Source organism: Lepus europaeus, chromosome 7, assembly GCF_033115175.1.
Source record: "Lepus europaeus isolate LE1 chromosome 7, mLepTim1.pri, whole genome shotgun sequence".
NCBI lineage: Eukaryota > Metazoa > Chordata > Mammalia > Lagomorpha > Leporidae > Lepus > Lepus europaeus.
The window spans coordinates 94,404,803-94,429,745 of record NC_084833.1 but is presented as its reverse complement, the minus strand read 5'-3'; the positions used below and the strand labels follow the sequence as shown (position 1 = coordinate 94,429,745).

General features: G+C 36.4%; 1 protein-coding gene across 1 annotated transcript; it reads left to right on the top strand.

Annotated features, from left to right (window-relative positions):
- The first annotated feature begins 65 nt into the window (after positions 1-65).
- On the top strand, positions 66-24,631 carry KBTBD3 (kelch repeat and BTB domain containing 3). Its single transcript, XM_062196950.1, has 3 exons — positions 66-289; positions 15,649-15,893; positions 20,256-24,631. Exons 2-3 carry the CDS (start codon positions 15,661-15,663, stop codon positions 21,856-21,858), a joined length of 1,836 nt encoding a protein of 611 aa, XP_062052934.1. The 5' UTR covers positions 66-289; positions 15,649-15,660; the 3' UTR covers positions 21,859-24,631.
- Positions 24,632-24,943: the final 312 nt, after the last annotated feature.

The window sequence follows — 24,943 nt, the reverse complement described above, 5'->3', positions numbered from 1 at the left end:
CACGTTGCCCGCCCGGAGCGCTCGCGGCCCCAAGCCGGGCTCGGCCACTTCCTGTCAGAGGCAGTGGCTGGGGACCAGGATGGAAATCCGCCTCTGCGCTCTGCGGCATCTGTGGCGTCACGTGGGCGTGGCTTCGGCTAGAAGAAGGGCGGGACCACGGCCGCGAGCCTGACAGTGAACGCCACTCACACTTGGGGAAGCGCTAACGGGACAGCGGTGCAAGCCAATCGCAGCCAGTCCTCTGGAGGCAGGGAGTCTGGGGTGGAGACTTCAGAGACTGCAGTTGCAGGTGGGTGAGCTCCGGGGTCTGAGGGAGGAGTGGGGTGGCAGCGCCTTAGTGCTTGGGCATGAGGTTGGCTTCTAGGACGGAAAAGCGGGCCCCCTTGGCTTCGGCTGCTTTTGTTGCTCCTTCGTGTCTGGGTCCAGGGGGGAGGTCTCCGCGGCTAGAAGGAGACTGCCGCGGTGGCCCCTGGAGTTGTGCAGTGCTGCGGCCTTGAATCGACTCCTTTCTTCTCTCCCCCCCCATGCCCCCACCCTCCGTCCCCATCAGCCCAAGACCCACCCTGACCCAGGCCACTCTCTGCCCCTAGCAGCTGCCCACCCTGACACCTGCCCTAGTACAGGGCTCCGTCCCCAAGTTCGAGGCTGCCAGCGAGCAGCTAAGCTGATGCTGACCGTCTGTCGGGGCGTTGGAGAGACCCAGGTGCTGCTTTGCGGTCTCCAAACCTGGGGTAGAGCCTTAGAATCTCTCTAAAACGAGATTCTGTTGTTGAGGCATCACTGTTTCCATCATAGCACACAGGTCCTTGCTCTGATAGCTACAGAACCAGGTAAATAACCAGCGGCCTTTCAGACTTGGTGCCTTTGCACAGTTTCTCAGACTTTACGAGGAGTCATAGTGATGTATGTCTGTGTGTATAGTTCTGTGTGCACTTCTGGCGACTGTTCTATGGGAGCCCGCGGGATCAACGTCCCCTGCAGGGTTTGGTCTATGGGAAAGTGTCTCTGCAGTGAAAGTAGTCAAATGCCTAACTTGGTATTAAATTAAGTGCCATAAAGTGAGATTCAGCCGACTCCCGTCTTCCTTTGGCTGCCAGGAACTATCAGGAAAAGGTCGACAAGAGTAACCAACACAGTTGTCAGTTATGTCTATCTTAAGACGGTTTCTGCTATATTTTCTTCTGTATATTTTTCCATGAACTTTTCCTGTTATTCCCTTGGAATCTTTGCAATTTGATGGGATTTTGAAAACACACACATACACCCTCCAAGGACAGTAAAATGAATTACTTGATATGTCAGTTTAGCTAATACTTACACAAGCCTAGGTAAGGTACCATATTTAAGATCTACTTAACCACCTGCAGGGAGCTTACAGTCTCCACGGCAAGTGAAGGATACACATAAAAAACCTACAATAAAGCAAAATATAAAGACAATATAAGGTTAAAAGGTACTCTACTACATACATGGATCAACAATAATCGTAATTCAGTTTTCCATTTTTAACTATGTAAGCATTGTATCATAACTTTTACTTTCCTTTTAAAATGTATTTTTTTCTAATTTTGGTGTATTTTGTGTTCCTAAAACATACCTAGGTATATTATCTTAAAACTGTTCTCTGTGGTAGTTATTATTACTGATGGAAAACTGAGCTCAGAAACAGAATTTGTGTATTTATGTAAATGCAGGTTAAGGAATTTCTATTCCATTCTTTTACGATTGAGTTGGACATCAGCGCTAGGGGGCCTAGTATTCAGGCAGATAGTGTAGTGGTTTCTTTTACCTGTTTGGTCTGCCTAGAATATTCTATCCTTCCATCATCATATTTATTGTTTCTCTGTATCAGGCTCAAATGTCATACCAACAGAATTTTCCTAACCACTCAATCTAAAATAGCTCACTCTCCCTCAGCTCCCCACCCTCAGCCCCAAACCTGGGACACTAGTGAGTACTCTATATAGGTTGGTTTAATCCCTTTCCTTATTTACTTTTTAAAATCTTACTTGTCCTTCAAGGCTTAGCTTAAACCTTATCTTCTCTTAAGGGCTATTCCAGAGCACTTTGTTAACAGTATTGTTTACACAACTCACTGGGCCATTATCCTAGTACTGCCTTATGACAGCTTATCATACTGAATTATATACTTATCTTGTATATGATTACCTTGCAAATTAGAATGTAAACTACTTGAGAAGGAATTTCATATAGACCTTAACTGTTCCAAACATTACGAATAAATGCTACAAAATGACTTTTATGATAGATTTTACTCTCACTACAGTAATACTGATTTTTATATTTTGTCTTTTTATCCTCACTTTTTTACAAGAATTATAAATATGTAATTAATGACTTCCTACCTCTATTCAATAAGCCAAAAAATTTTCTTAAAATATTTTTATTACATTTTCCAGGGGGAGAAAAGTAACATTAGAGAGGCTTACCCAGTTAGTGAGTGATAGTGTTCTTTCTTGATTCTAATCTGGGGATTCTTGCCAGGACTCTAAAAGACTTGTTTTCTATTTCTAGTTTTTTGTGACTTTGAGTAAATCGCATTACCTCTCCTAAGTGTTAATTTAATGCAAAACTATGAAGTGAAGTCATATCTAGGAATAAGTGATTTTTACGTAATATTTACTAGCTCTTCATTGGGTCACAAATTTTATTCTATCTCTAATCTTTTTTTTTCCAAGACTTCATAAATAGCTCCATAATTCTCCTAGTAACTCGTGATTCTTCTCCTTCACTGCCTATATCCAATCCATCCCCAAATCATGTTGGTTCTATTTCTAAAATGCAGCTAAGTTTATCTATTCTTTTCATCACCATTGTTAACACTGACATCTAACGCTTCATCTGAAATACTAAATAGTTTCCTAGCCTGTACAAAAAGAAGCATTGCCTTCCAATATCTGTCCTCCATGCTGTAACAACCTATCTTCATAGCTAAATCTGGAAATCCATTCTCCTAATCACTATGATAATATTGCCTCCTAATTAGACTGAGAGGGAGAGCCCAGCAAGATAGGGACTTGAAGTGGCACAGAAACTAAGAGCTGAGTGTTTCAAGAATGGGGAGCTAGTTAGCTTGTGAATATTCCTGAGAGGTAAAACAAGATGAGGAAAGAGAAGCGAACATTTTGACTTCCAGATAGCAATGCGAAAATATTGACAAGGGCAATTTAATAGGATAAAGAACTCCATAAACAGACATGATGCTATCACAGAGTGTACTTTAAAGTTTTTCTGGGCTATGAAGTAGAAATGGGATCACAAGGTCAAAGGAGAGGTTTTTGTTTAAACATGTATGGTTATGGGAAATGTCCAGGAGAGTAGGTAAAATTACTAATGTGGGAAAGGAGGAGTAGTGTTGTACAAACCTGTCTGCATGTGTTTACCACTCTAAAATGTACTTCAGAATGGAGGACCTGGTCTGTGTTGTTTTCATCTGTGTCCTAGTATCTGGAACAATGTCTGCTAGCTCATAAACTTTTTTTTTAACATTTGCTGAATAAAAAAAAATAAACTCTACTCTTACCTTCTTCTAGTACATTCCTCCTATATCTGATAGAAATACTTTTCTAAAAAATCAGAACATGTCAGTGTTCAATTTAAAGTGATCAGTGGATCCTGTTACACTTAGAATAAAATCCCAGCTCTTTGTGACCTTAGAATCCTACGTGAGTTAGCACCTTTGGCAGCCTTATCTCCTGACACTTGCTCTCATGAATTACACTGCAGCCACAATGGCTATCTTTAATTTCCTAACTGAAGGACTCCTTTCTCACTTTAGGACTTCATACAGTAGACTTTAAAAAGTTCATGAAAATTTTGTGAATTTTTTATTTGTTTAATTTTTAATTAGTTTTTAACAGATTTAATGTGTTTTATAGATACAGTTCAAAGAACAAAATGATATTCCCTTCCTCCCTCCCTTCCTCTCTCTCCTTCCTAACCTCTAGCCTCCTCCCTTTCTTCTGTTTTTTTTTTAAGTTCCTGAAATAGCATATTTTAAATTTATATTACAATAAAAAGGCTTAATATTTTGCCAAATAAAAAGTTTAACAACTAAAAAGCAAAAAGATCCTAATTTAAGGAGACTGTAGACAATAGCTATAACCAATAATTGAATGGAACTCCACTTTTTTCCATGAACTTTTTGAAGCCCTGTTGTACATGATTGTGCTCACCAATCCCACTCTCCATCATTCATGTTTCAAATGTCAACTCAGAAAGGCTTTCCCAAATGTAATAAATAGCAGGAAGGGCTCTGAAGCCACATACCTGGGCTCATATCCTGGCTCCTGGCTTACTTGCTGTGTGGCCTTAAAAAATTACATTCTGGAAACCTCATTTTCCCTTTCTATAACTTATGGATAATAATAGTCTCTGCTTTATACAGTTGTTTGGAAGAGTAAAAGAGTATCCAGAGCATGTAGGACAGAACCTGGCACATAGACAGTACTGTATAAGTGTTCACTATTAACTATTACTATTACCTGAAGTTGAGCACCTCCCACTGTTCAATTTCATTTCCATTCACCATTCCTATTTATAGCAACTTGTAATTTTATCAGTTATTGTCAGTCTTCCTCACTAGATGCTAAACCCAAAAAAATCAGGAATTATGTTTGCCTGTTATTCTCCATGCTATCTCTAGAGTCAAATTCAAGGCCTGTCATATAGTTAGCATACATAATACATTTATTGAGTAGGTCAGAAGTTACCCTGTATATTGAAATGTCACTGTCCAAACTCCTGTTCCCAGAAAACCCAATGAAATCAGTACCCAGATCAGTCAAAGCATAGCTTTAGTTTACTATCTACTTCTGGCAAGTCATATATGCTTTTCTTTGCCTTATTTTATACCAAAGGCTTTATTCTCATACTTTTATTGATTCAATAATTTATATCAAATTTTAATGGAAGATATTTTTAAAATGAGAGAATAGTTATATAAATTGATTCAGTGTTTTGGATAGAAAGATGTTTCATTGAAACTTACATGTGATCTGATGAAATATTTTATGTACTACTAGGAAAGAAAAAATGCCAATTTATGGGACAATATTTTTTAAGAATTATTTATTTGAAAGGCAGAGTTACAGAGAGGCAGAGGCAGAGAGATATAGATGTTTTCCATCCATTGGCTTACTCCCTAAATTGCTGCATCAGCCGGAGCTGGGCTGATCTGAAGCCAGGAGCCTGGAGCTTCTTCCAGGTCTCTGATGTGGGTACAAGGGCCCAAGGATGTAGGTTATCTTCTGCTAATTTCCCAGGCATATTAACAGTTGGATCAAAAGTGAAGCATCTGGGACTAGAACCGGTACCCATATGGGATGCCAGCACTGCAGGTGGTAGCTTTACCTACTACATCACAACACTGGCCCCAGTACAATACTTTTTCATTGCAATTTTTCATTTTTAAGAAACAATCCTATAGCACCCTTGTACACATATAATAGGAAAAATGTAAGTTAAATGTCTTTACATTCAAAGTCTAACTCTTGAATCATCTACAATTCAGTCTCTAGATTTATGTTTAAGATATAAAATACCGCTCTCTGTTTAGAATATTAATGATATATCATTTCTAAATATTTATTTATTCATTCAAAATGCAGTGTTAGAGAGAGGGAGAGACAGAGAGAGACAAAGAGAGAGAGATCTTCCATCTGCTGGTTCATTCCCCAAGTGACCTCAACAGTTGGAGCTCCGCCAGTCCAAAGACAGGAGCCAGGAGCATCCTCCAGGCCTCCCACATGAGTACAGGGGTTCAAGTACTTGGACCATATTTTGCTGCTTTTGCAAGAGTATTAGCAGGGACCTGGATCAGAAGTAGAGCAACTGGAATTCAAACCAGTGTCTATATGGAATGCCAGGGCCACGGGTGGCTTTACCTACAATGCTATCTCTTGATATATGATTTCTTGAGCAAGTGTCCATTATGATCTCCAGGGTTTTTTTCCAATATATTCTGCAAAATTAAAACACATGTACTGACAAATTTGTCATGACTGCTACCCAACCAAAGTTATTATAATATGTCTGTCAATTTCAGGTATGTGTGCAAAAATTTGTCCTAACACCTATGGAATATCATAATCAAATTTGAAGAGTATTTGGAGAAATATGATTGCCTTACAAATTCTTTTCCAGGAACTGAGAATTGTTTAACAATACTGGTTTTAATTGTTACTATTTATATATCACTTGATAATATTAATTTAATATTCATAATATCATTAAATATCATAATAGTTCAGTGAGGTAGTTGTGTTCATCCTATAGATGAAGAAGCCAAACTTCCAAATGCTAGTGAATGATGGGCAGAGAGAGAGAGAGGGATGGATGGAGAGGTCTTCCATCCTCTGGTTCACTCCCCAATTGGCCGCAACTGCTTTATCAGCGCCAGTCCGAAGGCAGGAGCCAGGAACTTCTTCCAGGTCTCCCACGTGGGTGCAGGGGACCAAGGACTTGGGCCATCTTCTAATGCTTTCCCAGGCCATAGCAGAGAGCTGGATCGGAAGTGGAGCAGCCAGGCCTTGAACCGGCGCCCATATGGGATGCCAGCACTTCAGGCCGGGGTTTTAACCTGCTGAGCCATAGCACTGTCCCCAATTTATACTTTGTTTATTTGTTTGTTTGTTTTATATATGACAGAGTTAGAAGACAGTGAGAAAGAGAGAGACAGAGAGAAAGGTCTTCGTTCCATTGGTTCACCCCCAAAATGGCCACTACGACCGGCGCTGCACTGATCCGAAGCCAGGAGCCAGGTGCTTTCTCCTGGTCTCCCATACGGGTGCAGAGGCCCAAGCACTTGGGCCATCCTCCTCTGCCCTCCCAGGCCACAGCAGAGAGCTGGAGTGGAAGAGGAGCAACTGGGACTAGAACCCGATGCCCATATGGGATGCTGGCGCCACAGGTGGAGGATTAACCAAGTGAGCCACGGCGCCGGCCCTAGTATTTGTTTTTAATGATAATACAATTAATTAAAGGTTTTGGTTGGGTTTTCTGAAATTGTTTTTCTTCATGGCAATATCATTATACAGAAATATAGTTTTATCATCTTAAATCTTTGATTTGGGCACCTATTTGCTTTTTTTTCTCTTCTCTACTTTTTAATTTTTTATTTATTTGAGCAGTAGAGAGAGACACAGACAGACAGAGCTCCCGTTCTTTGGTGTTCTTCACTCCCCAGATGTCTACAACAGCTAAGATGGTACCAAGCAGAAACCAGGAACCATGAACTCAATTTGAGTCTCCCACATGGATTTCTGGGGTCCAAGTACTTGAACCATCACCTGCTGTCTTACAGGGTTCTCATTAGCAGTAAGTAGAACTGAGAGTGGAGCAGGGACTGCATCCCAGGCACTCTAATATGAAATGCAGGCATCCTAGCCAGCAGATTTACCCAGCAGTTCAAGAACTCACCTCTTATTTTCTACTTATTTTTAAATGCTGAGGAATCATTTAAAACAAAAATAGAATGATGTTTTCATTATATTTCCTAAGCATTTTGAGCAAGAGCAAAACTAGAATATCAAAATAGTTTTTAAATTAAATTGACCTTTTCATTTTTATTTGGATACAATTTATATATATATGTATATATATGTACAGTTTATATATATACAGTTACATATATATATGTATGTATGTATATATATACACATATATATACACACAGTTGCAAAAATAGTATACAGTTCTCATATAGCTTTACCCAGTTTCCCCAATGGTCATGTCCTATATTATTATTACCACTTTGGTAGTATAGATTTTTGGTACGTTGGTACATGTGAGTATGTAGTCTCACGTCATTTTCTCACACATGTGGATTCTTATAGCTCTCACCAACATCAAGATTCAGTTCACTATAGATCACTATAAATGTCTCTCTTGTTCATACTCACTGCCCTTCTCGCATCCTCCACCATCCTCAGTCCCTAGAAACCACCAACCTGTTTCGCATGTCTATAATTTTGGCATTTCAAGAATGTTATGTGTGTTATTATGTGGGACTGTATAACATGTAACTCAGTTGGCTGGTTTTTTTGTTTTGTTTTGTTTTGTTTGTTTGTTTGTTTGTTTGTTTTGACAGGCAGAGTGGACAGTGAGAGAGAGAGACAGAGAGAAAGGTCTTCCTTTTGCCATTGGTTCACCCTCCAATGGCGCTGCGGCCAGCGCACTGTGCTGATCCGATGGCAGGAGCCAGGTGCTTCTCCTGGTCTCCCATGGGGTGCAGGGCCGAAGCACTTGGGCCATCCTCCACTGCACTTCCCTGGCCACAGCAGAGAGCTGGCCTGGAAGAGGGGCAACCGGGTCAGAATCCGGCGCCTCGACCAGGACTAGAACCTGGTGTGCCAGCGCCGCAAGGCAGAGGATTAGCCTAGTGAGCCGTGGCGCCGGCCTCAGTAGGCTGTTTTTAACTCATCACAGTGCCCTTGAAATTCCTCTAGGTCGTTATGTGTATTAATAGTATGTTCCATATTAAAGGTGAGTAGTGTTTCATGGTATGGATGTGCCACAGCCACCTACTGAGAAACATTTGGGTTGTTTTCAGTTTTTGACCATACAAATGAAGCTGTTGTGGAACAGCATGTACAAGATTTTGTGCATATTTAAGTTTTCATATATCTAGAATAAATGATTATTGGATAATGTACTAGCATATTCATTTTTAAGAAACTGCCTCGACAGGCGTTTGATGCAGGATTTAAAATGCCATTTGGATGTCCAAATCCCATATCTGAGTGCCTTGTTCAAGTCCTGGCAACTTCAATTCCGATCTAGCTTCCTGCTAATGCACACCCTGGGAAGCAGTTTGTGATGGCTCAAGCACTTGGGTCCCTGCCACCCATGTTGGAGCCGTGGGTAGGTTTCCTAGCTCCCTACTAGGGTCTGGCCCAGCCCTGCCTGTTGTGGGCATTTGGAAAGTGAACCAACATATTGAAGATCTTTCTCCTCTGCCTTTCTGACTCTCTGCCCCTCTCTCAGTCTTTCAGTTAAATTAAAATTTATAAGCTGCCCAACTATTTCCACCAGCTATATATGGGTGATCCAATATCTCTGCAGCCTTTCAAGCCTTTGATATTACTATTTTTTTTTAATTTTAGCCATTCCTATAGGTGAGTAGTGATATTTCTTGGTGATCTTAATTTGTTTTTGTCCTAATAATTGCATCTTTTTATCTGGGTTTCCCTCATGGATAGCAGGGACCCAGGCCTGCTCTTCCCAAGCCATTATCAGGGAGCTGGGTGGGAAGTGAGGCAACTGGGACATGAACCAACACCCATTTTGGATGTCAGTGTTGTAGGTGGCAGCTTTACCTGCTGTGCCACACCACTGTCCACCTTTTACCCATTTTTAAATGAGATTGTTTTGTTTTTATACTGGTGAGTTTTGAGAGTTCTCTGCATGTTCTACTTTTATGCAACTTGTTTTACAGATATTTTGTCTGTAAAACAAAATTTTTTTGGTAGCTTATCTGTTCATCCTCTTAACAAGATTTTTCACCGAAGAAATAAATTTAATCCTGATGAAACCCATCATATTGTTTTTCTTTTATGAATTCTGCTTTTGATGTCATGTCTAAGAGCTCATTGACTAATAGTGATCATGATAACAAAGATTTTCTCTTGGATTTTCTTCTAAACATTTATATTTTATGTTTTTCATTTAAATTTGTGATCCATTTGAGTTAACTTTTGTCGGAAGTATATTTAGATCAAGGTTTATTGTTTTGTTGTCTGTGTGTATCTATTTCCTTTAGCACTACTTTTTGAAAAGATTTTTTTCCTCAATTGAATTACATTTGCATCTTTGTCAAAAGTGATTGGCTATACTTGTGTGAGGGTATATCTCCATTCCCCGTATTCTATTCCACTGATGTATGTGTCCATCCTTTTGCTAATATCACAGTTTTCATTACTGTAACTGATAAATCTTAAAGTGAATAGATGGACTATGCCCATAGTATTATTTTTTCAAAATTGTGTTATATTTTCTAGTTTCTTTACCACTCCATCTAATTTTTATAATAAACCTCATCTATATCTACCAAAAAAAAAATAACTCTTGCTGGGATTTTGATAGGAGTTATATTATACCTGTATATCAATTTGAGAGGAAGTGACATCTTTACTATGATGAATTGTCCATTTCACAGACGTGGCATGTCTATTCATTTGTTTAGGTCTTTTTTACTTTTTTGTTGGTATTTTGTAGTTTTCATTATATAAGTCCTATTCATGTTTTGATTTATCCTAACTATTTCCTTGCTGCCTTTTTTTAAGCTGTTGTATTACAATTTGCTTCCATGTGTTCATTGCTATAGAAATACCATTGATTTTTGTGCCTTGCTCTCCTGTCATATAAACTCTCATTCTGTGAGTTTTTTTGGTAGATTTCTTGGGATTTTCTTATAAACTACCTTGACATCTGCAAATAGAGACAGTTTTGTTTCTTCTTTTCCCCTATATATGTCTTGTATTGAATTGTCTTGCTTTAGTGTACTGGCTGAGCTTCTAGTACCATGAAGAATGGACATCTGGTGCAGGCCCATTTGATACAGTGGTTAAGTTACTCTTTGGAAAGTCCATATCCCATATCCAAGTGCCTTGTCTGAGTCCTGGCTTCTTCACTTCAGCTCCCTGTTAATGCACATCCCGGGAGGCAGCAGATGATAGCTCAAGCACTTGGAACTCTGTCACCCACATGGGAGACCTGGAAGGAGTTTCAGCCTGGCCCAGCCCTGGCAATTTGGGGCACTGGGGAGTGAACTAGCACCTGAGAGATCTCTGTCTTTCTCTCTCCAACTCAAAGAAAATGAAAAACAATTTTCTAGAAAAGAATGAACATCCTTGGTTATTTTCTTCCTCATAATAATATGATAATGATAATCCTTTATCATTTAATATAATGTTGGCCACAGGCTTTTTTGTGCATACTCTTTACCAACTTAGGGGAGAACTTCTCCCTCCAGTCCTTTGTTGCTAGAAGTTTTTCATAGGGATGCTTCTTGCATTCTGTCAATTTTTTTTCTGCGTCAATTGATATGACCCTGTAATTTTTATTCTTTAGCTTGCTAATATATGTGATTCATATTCTAACATTGAACAAGCTTTACATTTTGGATAAACTTACTTGGTTACAGTGTATAATTCCTTTTATATATTACTTAATTCCTTTTGGTAATTTTTAAAAGAATGTTTACATCTATATTCATGAGAGCTTTTTATTTGTGGCTGTAGAATTTGTTGTTGTTGTTTTAGTTTATTTGGGAGTTTTGGCTTTATCTAGAGCACCACAGTAATACTGGCTTCATAAAATCAATAGGAAAGAGACCCATCTTCTTTTATTTTCTGGAAGAGCATGTACAGAATTGCTATTATTCTTTAAACTTTGGTGTTAACTACAGGGATGTTTAAATAATATCTTTCAAATTGGATGAGCTATGGTTATAAAGCACTTAGTGCTATAAGTTTTCCCCTCAGAGCTGTTTTAACTGCATCTCACACATTTTGATATGTTATTTTCATTTTTATTCAGTTCAATGTACTTTTTAAATTAGCTCTGAGACTTTCACTTTGATCCATGGAATAATTGTAAGTGTGTTATTTTGTTTCCAAGTACATGAACATGTTCATGTTATCTTTTTTCACTGATTTCTAGTTTTATTCTTTGTGGTCCAAGAACATAGTCTGTATGATTTAGTTCTTTTAAGTCATTTGAAATTTATTTTGGGAGTAAATATGATCAACTTTAGTCTATGTTCCATGAGTTATTTGAAAACAATATATATTCTGTATATATATTTACAAGACCTGATTTGTCTGTTATTCTTTTTTGTATCATAGCGGCAGAAAAGTGGGTAGATCCTTTCCAGCCCACCATATAAAGGGTTATGGTTGATTTCCCTACACCAAAACACAGCTAAATATGAAAAATACAATACATTTTTGTACTTGTTTTTTTTTTTAACTTTTATTTAATGAATATAAATTTCCAGTGTACAGCTTATGGGTTACAATGGCTTCCACCCCCCATAACTTCCCTCCCACCCGCAACCCTCCTCTCTCCCACTCCCTCTCCCATTCCATTCCCATCGAGATACATTTTCAGTTCTCTTTATATGCAGAAGATCAGTTTAGTATATATTAAGTAAAGATTTCAACAGTTTGTCACCACATAGTAACACAAAGTGAAAAATACTGTTTGAGTACTAGTTATAGCATTAAATCACAATGTACAGCACATTAAAGACAGAGATCCTACATGATATTTTTTAAAAAATAATTAATTTTCTATGCAATTTCCAACTTAAAACCAAGTTTTTTTTTTTCATTTTCAATTATCTTTATATACCGAAGATTGATTCAGTATATACTAAGTAAGGATTTCATCAGTTTGCACCCACACAAAAGCACAAAGTGTAAAAATACTGTTTCAGAACTAGTTATAGCATTACTTCACATTAGACAACACATTAAGGACAGATCCCACATGAGACGAAAGTACACAGTGACTCCTGTTGTTGACTTAATAATTTGACACTCTTGTTTATGGCGTCAGTAATCTCCCTAGGCTCTAGTCATGAGTTGCCAAGGCTATGGAAGCCTTTAGGGTTCGCCCACTTCGATCTTATTTATTCCAACAGGGTCATAGTCAAAGTGGAAGTTCTCTCCTCCCTTCAGAGAAAGGTACCTCCTTCTTTGATGGCCATCTTACTACTTAAGTGCTCCATTTATTTCTTGTTTTCTGCTTATGTTTTTCATATCTGTTTTCTTTGTTCTTACTTCCTGTGGGATACTTGGACCATTTTTAGAACTCCATTTTGAATTTCCTGTAGTAACTGAGTATTATCTCTCTGCACATACTTTATTAGATATTCCCCTTCTGACATACCATACCAGTGGGGAGAAAGGTTGATGCATCACATTATAGCCTACGATGTGTGGAATTCTAGACTCTCTATTGCACCTTTGCAGATACAAGTGAGTGAAAAGCACCATTTTTTGGTGGTGTTCAGCTTTCCTGGTCTTGTGAGTAAAGAACAGGTTTTTTTTCGTGGGTCTCTTTATGTGTGTGCCCACCAGTGCTTCAGGATTGCCTGCTTCTTCAGTTTCTAGTCTCTATCAGGTAAAAAGAAAACCCTAGGAACTAACCAGGGTCATTTGTTCTGCATGTTTTCTTTTTTTTATATAGAGGTTATATTTATAAAAATTGAAAACTGTGGACCAGTACCTTGTACATCCTACCATTTACATTCAATAAACATTAACTAGTACTGCCATATATATCTTTTTTGTTAAGAATGATCTTAAAGGACAAGTATTTGACATTGTGCTTAAGATACTATTTGGAACACCCAAATCCCACTTCAGAATGCCTGGGTCTCAGTTCCAGTTCTACTCCAGATTCCAGATCCTGCTAATGTACACTCTGGGAAACAGCTGAATGCCATGAAGTATTTAGGTTCTGCTGTCTCCCACAAGAGACCAAGGTTGAGTTCCCAGATTTCAGCTTCAGCCTGGTCCAGTCCTGGCTGTTACAAACATTTAGAGAGTGAACCAGAGAATGGTAGATCTCTTTTTGTCTGTCTGCTTCTTTCTCTACCTCTCTCTTCCTTTCAAATAAAATAAAATTAACATTTTAAAAAGATCTTAAATTGTCATGGTAACTTTGGGCCCATACATTTATGATGGGATCTTATGAGCACTAAATTTACTTTTTGGGCTTTTATTTGATTTTAAAATTGAGTATTGAAATTGTATTAAAAAGAACATGAACTTTGAGTAAAACAAGCATATGTCTATTAGTTCTGTGTTCCTAGGCACATTATTGAATCTGAGCCTCCAATTGTTATATTGGAAAAAGTCATTAGTAATACTAATCATAAAGGTTTATTATAAGCATTGAATGAGATCTCTGTACAAAATACTTACTATTAATCCTGGTACCTCTGGCTTTTTATATTATTAAATAACTATAAAAGTTTAGAATTTCTATCCATTTGTTAGCCTATGTTTACTTGTTGACAGAAATGGGAGTTTAACTTTATACCATTGTTCTCCAATTTATTGGCTTAAAGTAAAAAAAAAAGCTTTGTGATAAGAATATAAATACTGAATTCATTTCTTGAACTTTATTTGAGGCAGAGAGACAGATCCGCAGAGAATGCCACATCTGCTGTTCTCTCAAATGCCTGAAACAGCCAGGACTAGGTCAGAGTGGCAACTGGGAGCTGAGAACCCAACCCAAGTCTCCCACGTGGGTGGCAGGAGCCCAATTACATGAACCAATACTCCCAGACTTTGTATTACTGGCAGAGGCGGGCATCAAATCCACACATTTCTGTATGGGACACGAGTATCTTAAATAGCATCTTAACTATTAATCCAAATGCCTGCCCTGTACATGCCAAGATTAGATGTTGTAAGAATTTCCCACTTTTCTCCTCAGTGTCTTAATATGCTCAAGATTTTTCCTAAACAAAGCATTATGTTTTCCATGTCTACATGCTCTTTAATCCCCCCACCTTGCTGAACTTCTTAAAATAATTTATTCAAATTGTGCCCACTGTGTCGTCTTTAATTTATAATCCATTCTCTCCCCACCGTAACAATAAATCATCAGTGACTTCTTTTCATCCATTATCTTACCTAATCTTTCAATACAGTGTAATAAAAAAAAAAACTATATTGTTCATCTAACCCAGTCAGACCTTCAGATTACTTCAGCCACAGCTGTCATCTGACTGTGGCCATATGAAAGCCCCCACGCAGGAACCTTTAGCAAAACTCTTAAGCCACTAAGTTTTGGCATGATGTCAAAGCAATAAAAAGCAGAGCAGAAATGGACTAGACAATTAATGTTCCCTATTAGCCCTAAATCCCAGTCATCTTTTCTGTTTCCCACTTCCTTGCTTTGGGTGTTGCAACTTTTATGTCTGTAGCTGAAATTTGCAGTTTGAGAAATTCATAATTATCTGGTGATCAACTATCTTGAATTCCTAACTTCATATTTAAAAAGCTTTTCTTAGTAAAGTTATGGGCTTTTCTCCTTCCTGCATTCAAATAGGCCAAGTTGGACCAATGCTTGCCACTTTCTTCCTTGCTAAAGGCCATGACTACCTAATACAACATAACAATGATCTTTTTCAACTAATTATTTTAAAAAGTATAATTTTGGAAAACATATAGTCCATGATTCTAGGTCAACATATTAACAGCTGCTTTGCTACCAAAAGAAAATTGATTATAGGGGAATGGATGGTTTGGGAAATTGTTCAAATAATAACTAGAAATATTACTTCTTATGTGAGACAGTATGATCAGTTTTGTAGTGAGCTCTTTTATGAGCAGTGTATTTGTACAACTTATAGTTTGTGATTCAACACTATTATGTAGCCTTGAGTGTTAGACCTTAATAACATGATTTTTATTCTGATGAGCTAAACATTCATGTAAATTAAAGAGATTTATTATTAAATGTCATGCAAGCAAATCTTTAGAACAAGATTTACTATATTATGATTGTTCTTCATATTTTGGTAAAATTGTCACTAACAGGGCAAATTCTGGAGTTTAAGGTTTTCATTAGGTCTCTACTATTTGGTGATTTTTTTTCCCCCTCTAGTTCTAAGAACAGATGAAACTGGCTATGGATAATTCATATGATTTCAACCAACGAACCTCATGCAATGGAATTCCATCTGAGAAGAAAAACAACTTACTTGTGTCAGAAGATCATGGCCAGAAAATTTTAAGCGTACTACAGAATTTTAGAGAACAAAATATCTTTTATGATTTCAAAATAATCATGAAGGATGAAATAATCCCTTGTCATCGTTGTGTGTTAGCAGCATGCAGTGACTTTTTCAGGTACTTTACCTTGTCTATGCCTCATATTTTATAATATGTTTTATAAGTACACACAATTTGCCCCCACAGCAGTAAGACAGTAATTTTTAGTTCTTAAAGAAAAATCAATCGGAACCAGCAATAGCAACTTTGAAGCAGCATAATTTTTTAAAAGATTTATTTTATTTTTTAGAGAGAGAGGGAAAGGAAGGGGGTGAGGGAGAGGGAGAGGGAGAGAGAGAGAATCTTCCATCCACTGGTTCACTCCCCAAATGGCCGCAATGTCTGGAGCTGAGCCAATCCGAAGTCAGGAGCCAGGAGCTTCCTCTAGTTCTCCCACTTGGGTGCAGGGGCCCAAGAACTTGGGCCATCTGCTGGGAAGCAGCATAATTTAAAACTGCACTTTTAAAAGCATGAGTCTCCCTAGACCATCATTTCCCAAAGTTCCATGGAGCATTAGTCCTTTGAAATATTCTAGAGGAAAAATTGGTTTTGATCCATGATTAGCTTTGCTGAAGGTGGGGGGGTGGGTGTCTGTACACTATATCATTTTAGAAAAAGAGGAACAAGTTAGACAAAATGCAAAAAAGAGTTTCAAAGAAAATAAGGTGGAGAGAAAATAAATTTCAGTTAGATACTGTACCTATTTAATATCCAAGAAGGAGGAACTCTAACCCAGAGAATTTTTGAATTTCTCTTTTCTTTGATAAAGATATTTGTATGTTAAGGTAAATTTCTATAGCTAAAAACATTTCTTTAGAGTGTTCAATTGTTCTGATGCTAAAGAACTTTTTTTTTTTTTTTTTTTTTTTTTTTTTTTTTTTTTGACAGGCAGAGTGGACAGTGAGAGAGAGAGAGAGAGACAGAGAGAAAGGTCTTCCTTTGCCGTTGGTTCACCCTCCAATGGCTGCCACGGCCGGCGCACTGCGCTGATCCAAAACCAGGAGCCAGGTGCTTCTCCTGGTCTCCCATGCGGGTGCAGGGCCCAAGGACTTGGGCCATCCTCCACTGCCTTCCCAGGCCATAGCAGAGAGCTGGCCTGGAAGAGGGGCAACCGGGATAGAATCTGGCGCCCCAACCGGGCCTAGAACCCGGTGTGCCGGCGCCGCAAGGCAGAGGATTAGCCTGTTAAGCTATGGCACTGGCCAAGAACTTTCTAAATATAATTTAATTTCCCTTGTAGATCACCCTATAGGAAATGTTCTAGTGATGACACTGCAAGAATCCACCATGATCCAGCAAGTTTCAGATCCTACAAATTTAAAGCTCAAACACAAGACCTAATAATGCTATGGTAATTATACCAAGCTGATACCATCTTGTGAGGGCTCTTGATCAATAGACAGGCAAGCCTACCTTCATGTCTCACAGGTCTTCAGTCCCCATAGTCATACTGCAGTGAACTTAAATCCTAATTGCAGTATTTTGCATTATGTTCAATATTGGAAGCAATTTTAAGTTGAAGGAAACTTGTTTTGAACCTCTAGTAATAAACTTGATAAAAACAGATAAATTCAAGTTAATTTATACTGATTTTAATCCATCATTTAACCTCTATTTTTCTACCAAGATCTAATTATAACTTACCCTTTTTGACAATAGAATATTTCTTATAAATTGGATTTCAATAAACCAACATTTGTTGATATTTACTACCTACTCAAAACCTGCTCCTGTATGATTTCTTACGTTGAATTTAGGAGCTCCTAAACTGTTGTACCACAGTTTACTGGTGATACTTCAGCTACAACAGTCTTGAACTAGTTGTTTGCCTAATGAAACTATATGTTAACTATTCTTTTGTTGTCAGATAGTCTAAGTTATTCTCCTTTGAAATCCCTTTGGATCTTAAGTGTTTTTATACTCTGCCACTATAATATTCTACTTGTATCATACCTCCTCTTTTCTAAACTGATTTTTCTTCCATGTAAATCTTTTTTTCTCCCTTACCCTTCATGTCACCTCTTCTTCACAGCAAGCTATGAAATCTGTTTAAGTACTTGGTCTCTTAAGTTATATTCTCTAAATCTAAACACAACTCTACCACTTATTAGATATATGATCTTAGGTAAGTTACTTTACCTTTTTAGGCTACAGTTTCCTTATCTATTTAAAAAAAAAAAAGGCTACTAATAAAGAACCTAACTCATAGGTCATTATGAGGGGCAAATGAAATAATTTATAAGTAATGTCAGCACAGTGCCCACTACATTTAATTAATATTAGCTACTATGACTATTAATAGTATTTCCTAATATAGCAAAAATAGAAATAATCTAGTGTGAATAAATAGCTGGATTTTACTGTAATGTTTTCATGCTGATAAGAGGTTCATGTAAGCAGTTGGATTTGTAGTCTTCTCTTCTTGTTAAAGTTATTTTTAATTAATTGTATATGTACATAGTTTTGCACATAGTAATTTTGTTCAGCATAATCCTAGTTTTTATTGGTCTGTTTTTAATTTTTAAAATTATTGTTAAAACAATGTGTTATTTTCTACTTGTTTTAAAGAACAAAAATGTCATATCCTTTATTATCAATAGTAGTTCAGCAAATGAGTACACAGTTCACATAAAAATATGTAAATGTGGTTAGAATTTGACAAACTACATTATTTTATGATAACATCACTAATTTATAATTTCAAAATCAGTCATTGGATAATTGGAAGGAAAATGTAAAATAAAATGTTAGAAAAGTACACAATGCATGATAAATATCCATTACTTTGTTATTTGGACAATGAAAATTATGAAGGCTATATATAGTCAGTCACTGGAGATAAAAAAACTCAGAAGATATCAAACATATTAACTGCTTTATTATAATAAGATAAATTTAAAATAGATACTAACTGGATACATTAAAGATGAAGTATAGAAATATGATCTTACATGTGCCTTCTCAAAATGTGGAAACTACTGACAAACTAAAAATACATAAATCCGATATAAAACATTTGTTTTCTTGAAATAATAATACTAACAGCTAACACTTTATATTGGTTCTCTCATTTGTTCCTTCCGACAATCCCACTGAGATAGATACTACCAGTATCCCCATTTTCAGGTGAAGAAGTTGAAGCACAATAAAACATTTCCCCAGGGTCACACAATTAATAACTGGCAAAGGCTAGATACCTACCCAGGTTGTCAGTAAAAAACCATACTCTTAATATTATGCTAAACTAAGTGTATATGCATTAATAATCTAATTGCCATCACAGGTTAATATTTTTAAATTTATATACATAACTAAAAATCCCCACATAATGTATCAAGTGTAATAATCTTCATAACTACATTTGTTTGATTTTATATTAAGAAGTACTGAATAGCTGTGGGAAGGCACCTTGTCATTCTTTTCTTGTGAAAGTATTCTTTATTCGGTAAGCACCTCATTATTCAGGTGAGCTGTGCTACTCTAATCAACCTGGTTACCTTCTGGAGGAAACTCTGTTAGGTAAATATTTTCCCCCCAGAGTACTTGGGCACCCAGTGACCTTACTTACAAAGATGTCCTGGACAAATACTGGCATAAATATAAACCATTATTAACCAGAACCAACAGTAAAATACATTTTAGCCCATGCCCACACATTTTCCAGATAATCTATATTGTTGTTTACACTGAGCCAACGAAACTCCCTATTGTTTAGATTCTTTCAACTTTACTTTGTGGGGATAAAATAGAACTTACTATGAAGAATTTTCAAGCTGATTTCATTCAAAATTGTTGTTACTTATTTTTTGGGCTGTTATTTATTTTTTGCCACTTGGCCTTGGTGTAATATATTGCTACTCTATAGTTTCATGAAATTATATTCTCTTCTCCCCAAGATGCTGGATGAAAAGTGGGTTTTTTCAGATGTGTGTCTTATGTGGTAGATTAATTGGAAACATCTGGCATCTCACTTTACTCCATCTTTTATATTGCATTAGTGTCAAATCTAATATTAATTTGGAAAACATCTTAAATCCTAAACCCCAAAGCATTATATTTTACATAATTTTAGCAGCATAGTTTATACTAATTAACCCATAAAGAAATTCTGCCATTAGAGAAATCTTTCCCTAGTTTTATGAATAATACCTAAGTACAGATCAGTATAAAAAATGTTTATTTTATAGTTTTATATTGAATTAGTTGCTATACCTCAACTATAATGTGTATATATGTATTTTTAATATGGAAGTTATCTATTTGCAGTAAATAATATGGTATATTATTATACATATTAGGATAATTTATTAGAATGCTATTAAAATAAAATTTATGTTTTTAAATTAAGGGTAAAGGAAACTGCTTGAGGGTACTATTGAAAATAATTATGGAATAAAATATTCCTGTTTACTTGTTTTTTTGTGTTCTTTATTTTTACAGGGCTATGTTTGAAGTAAACATGAAAGAAAGAGATGATGGAAGTGTTACCATTACTAACTTATCCTCCAAAGCAGTGAAAGCATTTCTTGATTATGCCTATACTGGAAAAACAAAAATAACAGATGATAATGTGGAAATGTTCTTCCAGTTGTCATCATTTCTTCAAGTTTCCTTCCTATCCAAAGCTTGCAGTGACTTTTTAATAAAAAGTATTAATCTTGTCAATTGTTTACAGTTATTATCTATATCAGATAGCTACGGCTCTACCCGTCTGTTTAATCATGCATTGTACTTTGTACAACATCACTTTTCTTTATTATTTAAATCCAGTGATTTCTTAGAGATGAATTTTGGAGTACTGCAAAAATGTCTGGAATCAGATGAATTAAATGTTCCTGAAGAAGAAACTGTACTGAAGGTTGTCCTTAGCTGGACTAAGCATAACTTAGAATCAAGGCAAAAACATCTGCCTCATTTGATTAAAAAAGTAAGATTACACCAGTTATCTGAGGAGACACTTCAAGACTGTCTGCTCAATGAAGAGTGTTTGCTCAAAAGCACAAACTGTTTTGACATAATCACGGATGCAATTAAGTGTGTGCAAGGTTCTAGTGGCCTTTTTCCTGATGCTCGACCATCCACAACTGAAAAATACATATTCATTCATAAAACTGAGGAGAATGGAGAAAATCAATATACTTTTTGCTATAATATTAAAACTGATTCATGGAAAATACTGCCACAATCACACTTGATTGATTTGCCAGGATCTAGTCTGTCTAGTTATGGAGAGAAAATATTCTTGACAGGTGGTTGCAAAGGGAAGTGTTGTAGAAAGGTTCGACTTCACATTGCTGAGTCCTATCATGATGCCACCGATCAGACTTGGTGCTACTGTCCAGTCAAAAATGATTTCTTCTTGGTATCAACTATGAAAACACCAAGAACAATGCATACATCAGTTATGGCTCTCAATAGATTATTTGTCATAGGTGGAAAGACTAGAGGTTCTCAGGACATTAAAAGTCTCTTAGATGTTGAATCTTATAACCCTCTTTCCAAAGAATGGATATCTGTTAGCCCATTACCCAGAGGCATATACTATCCAGAAGCAAGTGCATGCCAAAATGTGATTTATGTTCTTGGATCAGAAGTAGAGATTACAGATGCCTTTAACCCATCACTAGATTGCTTCTTTAAATATAATGCTGTAACTGATCAGTGGTCTGAACTAGTAGCAGAGTTTGGGCAGTTTTTTCATGCAACGTTAATTAAAGCTGTCCCAGTAAACTGCACACTATATATATGTGACCTTTCCACCTATAAGGTGTATAGTTTTTGTCCAGATACTTGTGTTTGGAAGGGTGAGGGGTCTTTTGAATGTGCAGGCTTTAATGCAGGTGCAATTGGAATTGAAGATAAAATTTATATATTAGGCGGTGATTATGCACCAGATGAAATCACAGATGAAGTGCAGGTCTACCACAGCAGCAGGTCTGAGTGGGAAGAAGTTTCACCGATGCCAAGAGCCTTAACTGAATTTTACTGCCAAGTGATTCAGTTTAATAAATACAGGGATCCATGGTTTTCTAATCATTTCTAATACTAGTATGTTAGAATGTGCTTAGTCATTCTAAAATTATTCCAGTTATAGTAACCTACAGTAAATTTGTTTACCATAGATTTGGTAAAAAGGTCTTTACAGCTTAATAAAGTGTTCCTGCTATTAGAAAATCACTATGTATGTTCAATGTATATGAATAAGCAGTTCCCAGAAACTTTAAAATATGAAGTGCATTTTACCAAAAACTATATTGAATTTAATTTAGCCTTGGAGAATCCAGAATATTTAGTGTTTCAATGTGTAGGTAAGTCAGTCATCAGCTTTCGACACTTTGCTTTTTAACATACTTTATCCATGAAAGACTAATAAAAACAAATCAAAATTTCACATATTCTATATAGATGGGGGAAATCTTGGAATAAAAATGTGTATGCTCTATATTATATGAAGTGAAAAATCAATTAGAAATAGGTGAGAATCCTACCTTGTTACTACAGGGGAAGAGTTGCTGAATTCATTTTTTTTCTGATCATTACTTTATCATTTTGGGATAAGAAATTTTTCTAAAATGCAATATATGTATTTCCGTAGTCTTCTAAACAGCACAGTAAATGTAGTTTAGCCTTTTTTATGATGCAACTCTTCATTAAGAGCATAATGTACCATGTTATAATGCCATAATGCCAGTGGCATTTACTTAATGTTTGTAAAATTGCTGATTCTATTAGTTTTTACTATCAGTTAGTTTCAATTTCTAGCAGAATTATCTCCTAGTTTCTGGCTCAAGCTTAATAAGTTAATATTCTGGATTTAATGAGTAGTTCTAAATTAAACCCAGCTTGAGTTTTATTGTTACATAAGTATAAACCATTGAGTGTACTACATTTTTGAATTCTGGGATGTAGACCTAAAATACATTTTCTGTTTCCTTGCCAGGTTCTAATATAATTGAGGATGCAGGAAAAGTTGACCTTTAGATAGGTGGACCATTATCAATATATTTCTTAAACTTTGTCCAAATTGAGCTACAGCAAAAAATTTCTAGGATTTATAGTGCCACATCAATGTTCTATGGTGATATATCCCAATTATAAAACATCATATTAGTTCACTACTTCAGTTAAATTACAGTGAATTACCTTCTAAATTAAAGAGGAAATGACTGGGCTTTTAGTATTGACAATATTCACACCTCGCATTTGTTTAGATGTTTAGCCTTTAACCCAAACAATGAAAGAACATGGATCATCCTTGTTCTCAGCTAGATGATTCTGCCTGGCAAGAGGGTATGTTTCTTTAATAAGTTTAAAATATGTAGGTGTTTTAAGGCCCCTGATTTATATCTCAGGTAATACATACGTGGTGGTTCTCTAGAACCAAAATTAGCTTCCTATACTCCCTAACAAATGTTAACCTACAATAAATGTATTTATTCTTAAGTATGTTCCTAAGTGGAAATATGAGGGGTCTTCACAAAGTTCATGAAAAATGCATGTTATTAAACATCTATGCATGGGTTTCAAAATGTTTTGCACCAAAGTAAATTTACCTTTCAATTCCATTTTCCATGAACTTTTGGAAGTACCCTCATGCATCTCCATGAAGATCCTTTTATTTTACTATATAATATATGCAATCATAAGTTTCAGTTTTTCAAAATTAAACAGAATATTAGAGTACATTTTCATGCATTCCAAATTCAGAGATCATATCTAACCAAATGACAGTAGCATGAAGATTATTGTGTAGAATTGATGGACTTCCTATATAAGCACATGATGAGTTGACTCTGTCCTTCCCTCTGTGTGTTGTGTATTTAAAAAGAAAGTTCTGTGGAGGCTCTTATGTGTGAATATTACTTTGGAGGCAAATTATGTGAGAATGAACATAACACAGGGAGTTATATACATGTGGATTTACTGAACTGTTAACTTAAGCAAGTATATATAGAATATATTTAAAATAAATATTATTTTAATCACCGGCTCTAGGAATTGTTCATCTGTTCCAAAAACAGAACTAAAGCAAACTCAAATCCCTCCCTGATACTGTTTCATCTTGATTTCCTCCATTATTCTCATTGATTATTGATTATTGATTTATGGTAGTATTTCTATAAATGTCTAGCTGTCAAGGCCTGGGTGGCTCCTTCTGCAGCTGATTAAATATAAAGCAGAAGTTTTCTGCCTTAGTTCCTACAATTCCTGTACTTGCTGCTTAATGATTTTCACATATTGTCATTCCTTTACATCTGCATCTTTGTGTGCTTCACCTGTTACTACATTCTGTCTAGTCAGAAAACCATGAACTCTTCCCTTTTTTACTGGGTTTTTTGGTTTGTTTTTATTTCCTTGTTACAGCAGCAGTCTGTGCTAGGCTTGGTTCCATTAACTAATCTCTCTAATTCTGCATCTTTTTGTAAAGGTGGTACTTTCATTTAATCTGTCTGCCTTATTGAGAAATAGTGTCATCTTCCGAATCCTCAAGGAACCCAACAACACAGACCAAAAGAGGCTATCTCCTCTGGTCTTGCCCACTATGTGGCTTCACTGTTTAATCCTACCCATCATTCTGGTCTCACACGCCATTCCGGATTTCTGGCTTGAAAATCTCAGGGATCCCTCAACTCCATTCTCAGTGCCTCCAGAAGGAGCTCCTTTCCTGTCTGTAAGATTGGGTAAGAGAAAATAACCTCCCTTTAGGCCTCTAAGTCTTTTTTTTGTTGAAGTCTGTTTTCATTTCATTAAATCCTTCAACCAATGCTATAATGTAAGAAACAAAATAATTCTGTTCATTATTCAGATCACTGTCTTTCCTGTGGAAAAATTATTTAACATTTCTAAGTCCATTATTATCATTTTTCTTCATTACATGTGGATTATGTATGCACAAATATTTTAATATTGTAATGTCTTCTAATATTGAAAGTAGTTGTATATGGCATTAGTAAATATAGAAAATGATTAAACTTATGAGATCAATTCAAAGTTAATGGACATTCCTTGAGTGACCCAAAAACAAGTTAGATTGTGAAGCACCTTTTGTTCATCTAAAGCCTTTGAGACTGAGTAGTATGAAGAATATATGTATAATCAAAATTAACTATATTCCCATAATATTCAGC

Bases quoted from the DNA above. Each gene is read 5' to 3' on its own strand.
- KBTBD3 (XM_062196950.1), top strand. From the start codon at position 15,661: ATGAAACTGGCTATGGATAATTCATATGATTTCAACCAACGAACCTCA. The intron at 15,894-20,255 runs GTACTTTACCTT...TTATTTTTACAG, and splicing joins GCATGCAGTGACTTTTTCAG to GGCTATGTTTGAAGTAAACA.